The sequence below is a fragment of the Vipera berus genome (genome assembly GCF_964194415.1).
Source record: "Vipera berus genome assembly, chromosome: 7".
NCBI classification, from domain to species: Eukaryota; Metazoa; Chordata; class Lepidosauria; order Squamata; family Viperidae; genus Vipera; species Vipera berus.
The window spans coordinates 75,855,593-75,868,092 of NC_138209.1; the positions used below are offsets into that span (position 1 = coordinate 75,855,593).

The following is a 12,500-nucleotide window of genomic DNA, read 5'->3' on the forward strand; positions in this document are numbered from 1 at the left end:
CATGGATATGATTAGATAGAACAGATAGACAGAGATAGATAGATAGATAGATAGATAGATAGATAGATAGACAGACAGACAGACAGACAGACAGACAGACAGATAGATAGATAGATAGATAGACAGTGATGATTAGACTGAATAGATAGATAATTATATACAATGCAGTATTGCAGGCTAAGTCTGCTGACTGCCAGCAGTTCGATCTGGACCGGCTCAAGTTTGACTCAGCCTTCTGTCCTTCCAAGGTCAGTAAAATGAGGACCCAGGTTATTGGGGGCAAAAGGCTGATTCCATAAACCGCTTAAGAGAGGGCTGTAAAGCACCGTGAGGCGGTATATAAGCCTAAGGGCTCTTGCCGTCTTGCGGAAAATTAGTTAGCGGCCTTTTGCGAACGCGCCTGGCTTTTTAACCCGTTCACTTCCCCCCCCTCCTCTAGCTTCTGAAAACGATCTACTCAATAAGCGTCTGAAGCTTGATTACGAAGAAATCACCCCGTGCCTCAAAGAAGTAATGTCAGTCTGGGATAAAATGCTGAACACGCCAGGAAGATCCAAGATGACATTTGACATGGACAAAATACACACGGCCGTTGAGAAAGGTGAGTGAGTCTAATTCCTGAGGGATGCAGATATGTTGGCACTTTGGAAAGTGCATTATTATCTTTTTTTTTTAAAACGGATGCAGGAATCGTTTACAAGAATATAGTAGGACGTCGAATAGATTACATCGTGTGCCGTGTTTTGAACTTTTAATGATAATAATACTGGAATAAAGTTAAGAGTGATGATGTTAGTTATCGGCCAGAACAATTTAAAGAGGCATTTTCAAGGTGGGGGGGAAGTTTCCTGTAGATTCAATACTTTGCTCTAACTCTCAATGTATAGATCTTTTTCTAGCTTGTTAGTCGGAGTTGATAGTTCCTTGATTGGGGTATTGTTTACTTCTAGTGTTAATCTTGGTGTTAATCTCTGTTTATCTGGCACATAGAGGCACACAGAGATAAACAACATCTACTAACCATTCAAAAGAGGCAACTCAAACACCATCCCCCCAAAATAAAACAGAAAGACCAAAACGCCGCCTCAATGCTAATCAGTACCCAATTAAACAGAGATTAACACTAAGATTAATGCTAGACCCACAACCAAGAAGTAAGCAATACCCCAATCAAGCAACTACCAACCCAGACAAGCAATAAACGACAACCTAATCTAGGAACCACCAAGAAGACTCCTATCAACTCTTGACAGGGCAAGCCGCATGTGAACAAACAAAGATCACATTCTAGTACTGATGATGTTCCCTAGTTGGGTAGTGAAATGTGTGCAAGAAAATCACCAAGCTCAGAGAGCACCAAGGGTCCCACAATTCTCCTCCTCCTCTTCCTCCTCCTCCTCCTCTCTGCAAACCCCCCTCCCTTCTAGCACTAATGATGTTCCTTAGTTGGCTAATGACACATCTGCAAGAAAACAACCAAGCTCAGATAGACCAAGGACCCCACAGTCCTCCTCCTCCTCTTCCTCCTCTCTGCAGACCCCCCTCCCTTCTAGCACTGAAGATGTTCCCTAGTTGGGTAGTGAAATGTCTGCAAGAAAATCACCAAGCTCAGAGAGCACCAAGGATCCCACAATTCTCCTCTTCCTCCTCCTCCTCCTCCTGCTCTCTGCAAACCCCCCTCCCTTCTAGCACTGAAGATGTTCCCTAGTTGGGTAGTGAAATGTCTGCAAGAAAACAACCAAGCTCAGATAGACCAAGGACCCCACAGTCCTCCTCCTCCTCCTCTTCCTCCTCCTCTCTGCAGACCCCCCTCCCTTCTAGCACTGATGAAGTTCCCTAGTTGGGTAATGAAAGATCTGCGAGAAAGCCGCCCAGCTCAGAGAGCGCAAGAGCAATATTCTTCTCCTTTTGCTCCTTGCTGATGGCTTTACCTCCTCTCCAAGATGGACGAGCTTATACTAGCCGCATTTCAAAGTCCTTCTGGAAGGACATCCCTATTGCAGGCAAGGATTTCTTTTTTTAAAGCGGGGAGCTTGTAAATACTGAGTACCGTAGTGTGTGTGTGTTGTGTGTGTGTTGGCACCTAGTCTCATTCCCTGCCGTTCTTTTTTTTTTTTTTTGGCTCTTACAAATCTTTTGCAAAGGAGTTCCTCGGCAGCAACGGGGAGAGATATGGAAATTTTTGGCAGAGCTGCACCAACTCAAGCATCCATTTCCAAACAAGCAGCATCCCAAGGACACCCCTTACAAGGAACTCTTGAAACAGCTGACTTCCCAGCAGCACGCAATTCTGATTGATTTAGGTAAGTCTGCCCGCCAGCCAAGTCTGATATTAAACTTGGAACCTTATGCATTTGTCAAAGAAGGGTCATGTTTTACCTATGACTAGCCTACGGGACGCGGTGGCTCAGTGGGTTAGGGCGCTGAGCTTGTCGATCAGAAGGTCGGCAGTTTGGCTGGTCGAATCCCGAGTGCCGCGTAGCAGAGTGAGTGCCTGTTACTCGTCCCAGCTTCTGCCAACCTAGCAGTTCGAAAGCACGTAAAAAATGCAAGTAGAAAAACAGGGACCACTACGGTGGGAAGGTAACAGCGTTCCGTGCGCCTTGGCGTCTAGTCATGCCGACCACATGACCACGGAGACATCCTCGGACAAGCGCTGGCTCTTCGGCTTTGAAACGGAGATGAGCACCGGCCCCTAGAGTCGGAAACGACTAGCACGCATGTGCGGGGGAACCTTTACCTTTACCTTAGCCTACGGTATATATTGAAGAAGTGTCCTTGTGGGCCTTCAGCACTTAAAATCTTCCATGGATGGTCCTTCACTTAAAAAATCCTTCATTTGCTATTTGAAGTTCCCAGAAAAAGTAACTTCTTATGGGTTTTCACGCTTACGGCCGTTGCGGTATCCCCATGGTCACGTGATCAAAATTCAGAGGATGGACATATTCAGAGGATGGACAATTCAGTGGTGGCCAAAATTGTGGAAATCTTTTGGGAAATGCCCCCTTTGGTTAAAGTTTCCACCCATTTTTCTTCTAATTTCTTTATAACTGCAGCCTTGTTCACTTAATAATACTGTTTTACATGGCTTTCTGGGCAACCAGTCAACTCTTTGCACCATTACTTTAATTTTATTAGGTTTTACAGGCTCAGTAAATGAAAGAACACCAAAAAAACCCAACCAACTTGATAGAGATCACATAACACACTGACAAATGTCCTTCCTCTCGGCTTCAATACATGACACCAATAACTGGATCCTACTGAATGCTACTGTGATCTGATTGGCTCTATTCTCTATTCTATCCTATCCTATTCCGTTCCATTCCATTCCATTCCATTCCATTCCATTCCATTCCATTCTATTCTATTCTATTCTATTCTATTCTATTCTATTCTATTCTATTCTATTCTATTCTATTCTATTCTATTCTATTCTATTCTATTCTATTCTATTCTATTCTTCATTCCATTATTCTATTCCATTCTATTCTATTCTATTTTCTATTCTTCTATTCTATTCTATTCTATTCTATTCTATTCTATTCTTGTTGTTGTTGTTAGCTGCGAAGTCGTGTCCGACCCATTGCGACCCTATGGACAACATTCCTCCAGGCCTTCCTGTCCTCTACCATCTTCTGGAGTCCATTTAAGCTCACGCCTACTGCTTCAGTGACTCCATCCAGCCACCTCATTCTCTGTCGTCCCCTTCTTCTATTGCCCTCGATCTTTCCCAGCATTAGGCTCTTCTCCAGTGAGTCCTTCCTTCTCATTAGGTGGCCAAAGTACTTGAGTTTTAGCTTCAGGATCTGGCCTTCTAAAGAGCAGTCAGGATTGATCTCCTCTAGGACTGACCGGTTTGATCGCCTTGCGGTCCAAGGGACTCGCAGGAGTCTTCTCCAGCACCACAGTTCAAAGGCCTCAATTCTTTGGCGCTCAGCCTTTCTTATGGTCCAACTTTCACTGCCATACGTTGCAACTGGGAAGACCATAGCCTTGACTATACGCACTTTTGTTGACAGGGTGATGTCTCTGCTTTTTAGTGTGCTGTCTAGATTTGCCATGGCTTTCCTCCCCAGGAGCAAGCGTCTTTTAATTTCTTGGCTACAGTCCCCATCTGCAGTGATCTTGGAGCCCAGGAAAATAAAATCTGTCACTACCTCCATTTCTTCCCCATCTATTTGCCAGGAATTGAGAGGGCCAGATGCCATGATCTTGGTTTTCTTAATGTTAAGTTTCAACCCAAGTTTTGCACTCTCCTTCTTCACCTGCAACAAGAGGCTCTTTAGTTCTTCTTCACTTTCTGCCATTAGAGTGGTATCATCTGCGTATCTTAGGTTGTTGATATTTCTTCCGGCAATCTTAATTCCAACTTTTGATTCATCTAGCCCTGCCTTTCTCATGATGTGCTCTGCATATAAGTTAAATAGGCAGGGCGACAGTATACAGCCTTGCCGGACTCCTTTCCCAATTTTGAACCAATCAGTGGTTCCGTGTCCAGTTCTCACTGTTGCTTCTTGACCCGCATATAGGTTTCTCAAGAGACAAATAAGATGGTCTGGTACTCCCATCTCTTTAAGAACTTGCCACAGTTTGTTATGATCCACACAATCAAAGGCTTTAGCATAGTCAATGAAGCAGAAGTAGATGTTTTTCTGGAACTCCCTAGCTTTCTCCATGATCCAGCGTATGTTGGCAATTTGATCTCTAGTTCCTCTGCCTCTTCGAAATCCTGCCTGCACTTCTGGTAGTTCTCGATCCACATACTGCTGAAGTCTAGCTTGTAGGATTTTAAGCATGACTTTACTAGCATGAGAAATGAGTGCAATGGTGCGATAGTTTGAACATTCTTTGGCACTGCCTTTCTTTGGAATTGGAATGTAAACTGATCTTTTCCAATCCTGTGGCCATTGTTGAGTTTTCCAAATTTGCTGGCAAATTGAGTGTAGCACTTTTACTGCATTGTCTTTTAAGATTTTGAATAGCTCAGCTGGAATACTGTCACTTCCACTAGCTTTGTTGTTGCTCAGCTTTTCTAAGGCCCACTTCACTTCACATTCTAGGATGTCTGGCTCGAGGTCAGTGACCACCTCATTGTGATTATCAGGGACGTTAAGCTCATTCTTGTATAGTTCTTCTGTGTAATTTTGCCACCTCTTCTTAATCTCTTCTGCCTCTGTTAGGTCCCTGCCATTTTGGTCCTTTATCATGCCCATTTTTGCATTAAACGTTCCCTTCATTTCTCCAATTTTCTTGAAAAGATCTCTGGTCCTCCCTATTCTGTTATTTTCTTCTATTTCTTTGCACTGTTCATTTAAGAAGGCATTCTTATCTCTTCTAGCTATTCTCTGGAATTCTGCATTCAATTGGGTGTATCTTTCTTTTTCTCCCTTGCCTTTCGCTTCCCTCCTTTCCTCAGCTATTTGCAAAGCTTCCTCAGACAGCCATTTTGCTTTCTTGCATTTCTTTTTCTTTGGGATGGTTTTGGTTGCTACCTGTTGTACAATGTCGCGAACCTCTGTCCATAGTTCTTCAGGCACTCTGTCTATCAGATCTAATTCCTTAAATCTATTTGTCACCTCTACTGTATATTCAACAGGGATATGATTTAATTCATACCTGAGTGGCCTAGTGCTTTTCCCTACTTTCTTCAGTTTAAGCCTAAACTTTGCAAGGAGAAGCTCATGGTCTGAGCCACAGTCAGCTCCTGGTCTTGTTTTTACTGACTGTATAGAGCTTCTCCATCTTTGGCTGCAGAGCATATAGTCAATCTGATTTCTGTGTTGACCATCTGGTGATGTCCATGTGTAGAGCCGTCTCTTGGGTTGTTGGAAAAGAGTGTTTGCTATGACCATTGTATTCTCTTGACAGAATTCTATCAGCCTGTGCCCTGCTTCATTTTGCACTCCAAGGCCAAACTTGCCTGTTATTCCAGTTATCTTTTGGCTTCCTACTTTAGCATTCCAATCCCCCATGATGATAAGAACATCATTTTTTGGTGTTAGTTCTATAAGGTGCTGTAGTGCTTCATAGAACTGGTCAATTTCATCCTCTTCAGCACTGGTGGTTGGGGCATAGACCTGGACTACTGTGATATTGAATGGTTTGCCTTGGATTCGAACTGAGATCATTCTGTCATTTTGAGGATTGTATCCCAGTATTGCTTTTCCTACTCTTTTATTGACTATGAAGGCTACTCCATTTCTTCTGAAGGATTCTTGCCCACAGTAGTATACCTGATGGTCATCTGAATTAAATTCACCCATTCCTGTCCATTTTAGTTCGCTGATACCTAAGATGTCAATGTTCAGTCTTGTCATCTCTTGTTTGACCACGTCCAGTTTTCCTTGATTCATGGATCTTACATTCCAGGTTCCTATGGAGAAAAAATCTTTACAGCATCGGACTTTCCTTTCACCACCAGACATATCCACAGCTGAGCGTCCTTTCGGCTTTGGCCCAGTCGCTTCATTCTTTCTGGCGCTACTAGTACTAGCCCTCTGCTCTTCCCCAGTAGCATATTGGACACCTTCCGACCTGAGGGGCTCATCTTCCAGCGTCATATCGTTTTGCCTTTTGGTACTGTCCATAGGGTTTTCATGACAAAGATACTGGAGTGGTTTGCCATTTCCTTCTCCAGTGGATCACGTTTTGTCAGAACTCTCTGCTATGACCTGTCCGTCTTGGGGTGGCCCTGCACGGCATAGCTCATAGCTTCATTGAATTACGCAAGCCCCTTCGCCACGACAAGGCAGTAATCCATGAAGGGGTTTCTATTCTATTCTATTCTATTCTATTCTATTCTATTCTATTCTATTCTATTCTATTCTATTCTATTCTATTCTATTCTATTCTATTCTATTCTATTCTATTCTATTCTATTCTATTCTATTCTATTCTATGAATTGTGTTTTTGTTTTGTCTTTTAATATTTGGAAAGTGTTTGTATGACAGTATGGCCTTCTCTTTTTCCCTCTTCCCATAGGACGCACTTTCCCGACACATCCCTACTTCTCAGCCCAGCTTGGAGCTGGACAGCTCTCTCTCTACAATATCTTGAAGGCGTATTCCCTCCTGGATCAGGAAGTAGGCTATTGCCAAGGCCTAAGTTTTGTGGCAGGGGTGTTGTTGCTGCACATGAGCGAAGAAGAAGCTTCAAGATGCTGTAAGTTTCCTGATGTTCGATATGGGCCTTAGGAAGCAATATCGACCCGACATGACGATTCTACAGGTCAGAAGATTCATTACGTTCATTTAGTTTTGCATCAATAGGTGAACTCTGTATTCCATTTCTACGAGAACATCAATAGAATAGAATATCAATATTAATAGAATAGAATATCATCAATATCAATAGAATAGAATAGAATAGAATAGAATAGAATAGAATAGAATAGAATAGAATAGAATAGAATAGAATAGAATAGAATAGAATAGAATATAGAATGGAATGGAATGGAATGGAATAGATGTAGAATAAGAATATAATATAGTAGAGTAGAGTAGAATAGAAATAAGAATAGAATAGAATAGAATAGAATAGAATAGAATAGAATAGAATAGAATAGAATAGAATAGAATAGAATAGAGGATAGAATAGAATAGAATAGAATAGAATAGAATAGAATAGAATAGAATAGAATAGAATAGAATAGAATAGAATAGAATAGAATAGAATAGAATAGAATTTAATAGAATAGAATAGAATAGAATAGAATAGAATAGAATAGAATAGAATAGAATAGAATAGAATAGAATAGAATAGAATAGAATAGGTGTGGCTGCTTTAAGAAGATAAAATTAATATAAGACCGGCTCTCATATTAATTTTTGCTCCAAAAGATGCATTAGGGCTTATTTTCCGGTTAGATCTTATATTTAGGAAAATACGGTACTAAATGTGTCCGTCTGGCTGACAATCTTAACTGGGGCTTATTTTGGAGTGGGGGCTTATATTATGAACATCCTGGAAAATCATGCTAGGGCTTATTTTCTGGTTGGGTCTTATTTGGGGGGAAATGTGGTAGCACTTGTCCCCATATCTCTTCCAAAGCAACTTTTCCACTTTTGACCCGAATCGCCGCACATCCTGACTGCATAAACACCGCCATCACTCCACCCCCTGACAATTACAGCGTAAATTGTCCTAACTCTGTTTCCACTGTATATTTTGTTCTCTTTTTTAAAAATGTGCTTCGCAGATCCAGATGTATCAGCTTTCTCGACTGCTTCACGACTACCACAAAGATCTTTACAACCACTTCGAAGCCAATGAGATCAGTCCCAGCCTTTACGCTGCCCCTTGGTTTCTGACCATGTTTGCTTCTCAGTTCCCCCTGGGATTTGTCGCCCGGGTGTTTGGTAAGTCATCCGAATTCCTGAGGACGTTTGAAGCTTGGAATATTTGGACCACCTAATGAGAAGGGGAAGGGGATTGTTGGGAACGTCCCTGATGTTGGGGGGAAAAAATGAAGGCAAAAGGAGAAAGGGGTGAGAGGGGACAAGAAAATCCTGCTGGTGATGTTATAGGGGCGTAAACTTATTGAGACCTGATATTCCACCAAAGAGCAGTTAACAAACATAATGATTTAGATCAGGCATCCCCAACCCCTGGTCCGTGGACCGGTACCGGGCCACGGCATTCCAGCAACCGGTCCGCACAAAAAAGCAAAGCCCCATCCGCGGGATGCAGGCAGCACACAAAACCACGCCCCCTACGGTCCGTGGAAAAACCTCTCTCCACAGAACCAGTCCCTGGTGCCCCAAAGGTTGGGGACCTCTGTCTTAGGCCAACAATTTTTGAATCCCCAAACCTCAAATGGGCTAACTGACAGAATGCATCCAAAATCTGAGACCCACAACTCCTATGGGGTTTAAATTTGGCAAAGCTGTGACCACTTCAGCGCTGCCGCATCGCAGTCACAGTGTGCCACCACACTACGCTCCTGCGATGGTCATTTCCAACGCTACCTAGCAGTTTCCTACGAGGAAAGTCATTGGAGAAGCCTGTTGGAAACGCAAAGTTGTTCCCGCTCCACTGCTTTTGGGCTCAGCTGTGGTCATCCTGTGTCTCTGTTTTGGTAAAGAAATATCTCTGGAACAAGGACCCAACAGGTCCCAGGTTGTCCAGTTGTAGCTTTCACTGAAGAATACATGAGCAGAAACTTCAGGTAAACGCACAGAACCGTCCTCTTCAAACTTTCTTCCTAACGTTTCTCCTCTCTTCTCCAGACATGATGTTTCTCCAAGGATCAGAAGTTATATTTAAAGTGGCTCTGAGTCTCTTGGGAAGCCATAAGCCTTTGATTCTGCAGCATGAAAACCTGGAAACAATTGTTGACTTCATTAAAAGTATTCTTCCCAGTCTAGGCTTGGTACAGATGGAAAAAACCATTAACCAGGTATGACATGGAGTATTGCCAGGGAAAGTAAAAGCTGCAAAATTGAGAACAACTTCCTTGTGTAATTTATACCAGCCGAACTGCAGCTTATTTGGGCTGTTAAGATGTTGGAATTTCCTTATGCAGAATTAACGTATTTCCAAACAATAGCCAGATCTGTTTTAAGATGTCTTATGTAATAGGGAGGCTCTATTTCTTGACTGCTTCTTCCTGTTTTACTTGGCACGGAGTAAAGCTTTGGATGCTTGGATGGGATCCTCCCATCTGCAGAAATTAGTCTTGAGTATCCTAAGAAACACAGTGCAATATTTTGTGCGCGTTAAAAAAAAAAAAGAGAGAGAGAGCAAATGTAACACAGAACGGCCTAGTCTTCTTTAGTGCAAAATCATTGTGGAAGAGTAAAAACTATAGGGAGATGTATCACAGGATATATCAAAGAGTAAAAGCCAGTCCTCTTTTAACTTTTTGTCATTTTTTTTTAAAAAAATGGATTTAAATCAGTGTGTCAACAGTACAGCTACAGGATAAGCAGTCTTCTTTCCGATTTGCAGTGCTTCGGATCTGAAAGCAAGCTGCTGCTTTAGCACACTTGGGCACAAAGAGTCTTCAACTCTTTCCTGAGCAGGGGGTTGGACTAGATGACCTCCAAGGTCCCTTCCAACTATTATTATTATTGTTGTTGTTATTGTTGTTGTTATTATTATTAAACTTTTATTCATAAAACATGAAACTGAACACTCAGACTAACTGGCACTGATGGTTGACACGGGCTGCTGCCAGCATCCTAGGTATCAACCAGGTATCTCCATAAAATGTAAGATGTTCCGAGTAGCGCAGTTTTTTGTACCTTTGCTGGAGTTATTGCAGGAAGCTGCAATTTCTTCACGTGTTTTGCAAAGTTTTTGGACATAGTTCCCAGTGCCCCGATGACAATGGGTATCACTGTTACACATTTCATCCATAATCGCGCAGTTTCGATGGCCAGGTCGCGGTATTTCATAATTTTTCCCAGTTCTTTTTCTTCGACTCTGGCATCTCCTGGTACAGCGATATCAATCAACTGTACGCTTCAGTTCTCTATGACTGCAATATCTGGCGTGTTGTGTTCCAAATGATGATCTGTCTATATTCAGAAGTCCCACAATTATTATTATTGTTGTTATTATTATTGTTATTATTATAATTGTTGTTGTTGTTGTTGTTGTTATTGTTATTATTATTATTATTATTATTATTATTATTATTATTATTATTATTATTATTATTATTATTATTATTATTATTATTATTATTATTATCATCTTTAAAGCATCCACATCTTTTCCTGTTCTCCCTTAGGACCTTATTTTGCTTTCTGTCCATTATCTTCCATTCCATAACAGCCTAATTAAAATGAACCTGGCGAGTTAGATAACACGAATAATGGAAGTTCTGCTCTGCAATTAACTAAGTCATTGCTTACCAATATGGGTTATTGAAAATAAATGGATTTTTTTTTCATGATTAGAATTAACATCGCTTGCTAGGAGCTAAGAGCTCTTACCATGCAGACCAAATGCTTATTTCTTTTTTTTTCCCTTTGATCCTTAAAAATGCTAAATGTTGGCTTGCTTTTTTTATGAGACCAATCAATGTGGTTTTGCTGTTTATTTTTCCCTTCCCGTGGCAGGCATTTGAGATGGATATTTCCAAACAGCTCCAAGCTTATGAGGTGGAATACCATGTGCTTCAGGACGAATTAATAGATTCCTCTCTCAATGATAATCAAAGGATGGATAAATTGGAGAAAGCCAACAGTAGTTTACGGAAGCAAAACTTTGATCTCCTTGAGGAGCTGCAGGTATGGACTGCACTTTATGCATTATGTGTTAAACAAGATACTGCTTACTGCTAAGCTTGTAAGCCGCCCTGAGTCTTCGGAGAAGGGCGGGATATAAATGGAATTAAAATAAATAAATAAATAAATACTCTGTATTTATTTCTGCAGGATGCAATTAACAATGAATACATTTCCCTTTGTCAAAAAAATAAATTGAACAAATCTTATGGGATTGCCATAAGATTTCACAGACAAAACATTCAAAATGATGCTCCTGATTTAAGATTTAAGGGTTTTATACGCCTCGAGCCACCAGTGTATAAGCAGGGAAAAAAAAATAACCACTCCTTTCTAACACTGATGATGTCATTTAGTTGGGTAATGAAACATCTGCAAGAAAACAAGCCAGCCGAGAGAGCGCCAAGAATTAATACTGTCTATTAATACTAATCTTGTCTATTAGCCTTGTTTTCATGATGATTGTCAAATTTATTGCCACCCATCCCGCAGTTCCAGATGATCGTTTTAGATTTTGTTTTTACGGTTTTTAAACATTTCTAATATTTGTTAACGATAATGAGTGTACAGCCACGTGTTTATGAGATGGCCGGCTGTATAAATTACATTAATACATAAACCATCTTCATGACTTGAGAAGGACGTTAAAGATCGGTTCCTTAGAGATTCCCATTTACTTCTATCCTGTAGACAAGGTACTGCAACAGGAAGCCCAACCCATTCATTTGTTCTGGAACAAGGTAGAAATCCCAAATCTGAATGGAATTTAGGCACGCCCGTTAGAAAGGCCCTCTAAAATTGTATTTTTAATTCCATCTTCACTCTGCACGTAAGCGCCAGCCCCTCCCTCAGTCAGGTGTGGTTCCCTGTGACGTGGGTGGAAATCTGTTTAGCGGTCAACCACAACCTTGTGGTCATTGACCACGTCCATCGGGGCTGACAGCTAAAAGTTGACGAGGGTTACCGCTGCGGTATATTCTTCCGCTCTCATCAATATCCTTGTTTCCTGCTTATTCTTTCAAGGTGGCTAATGGGAAGATCCAAAACCTAGAAGGGATGGTGGAGGCTCTGCTTAACAACGAAGGCAAATTGAAGCAAACCGTCCTCAGTCTGGAACGGGAGAGGAAAGCATTGTTAGAAACTCTACAGGAATTCCACACGCCGCCGGAAAACCCCAGTGGGGAAAAACTCCCCTCCGAGCAGGGGCGTAGAAACAGCGCTGACTGAGCATTTAAGGCTCAACGTAGGAGGAGGAAGAAAAA

General features: G+C 41.6%; 1 protein-coding gene across 1 annotated transcript in view; it reads left to right on the plus strand.

Moving 5' to 3' along the window:
- Positions 1-12,500, plus strand: part of LOC308670888 (TBC1 domain family member 1-like) — a 76,766-nt gene that overhangs the window by 62,429 nt on the left and 1,837 nt on the right. Inside the window, 8 exon segments of the mRNA XM_081332687.1 lie at positions 440-601; positions 2,145-2,303; positions 6,986-7,170; positions 7,172-7,231; positions 8,202-8,361; positions 9,232-9,401; positions 11,071-11,241; positions 12,262-12,500. The exon segment at positions 12,262-12,500 is cut by the window's right edge and continues 1,837 nt beyond it. Coding sequence (XP_081188813.1) covers positions 440-601; positions 2,145-2,303; positions 6,986-7,170; positions 7,172-7,231; positions 8,202-8,361; positions 9,232-9,401; positions 11,071-11,241; positions 12,262-12,465 — 1,271 coding nt within the window. The 3' untranslated portion in view covers positions 12,466-12,500.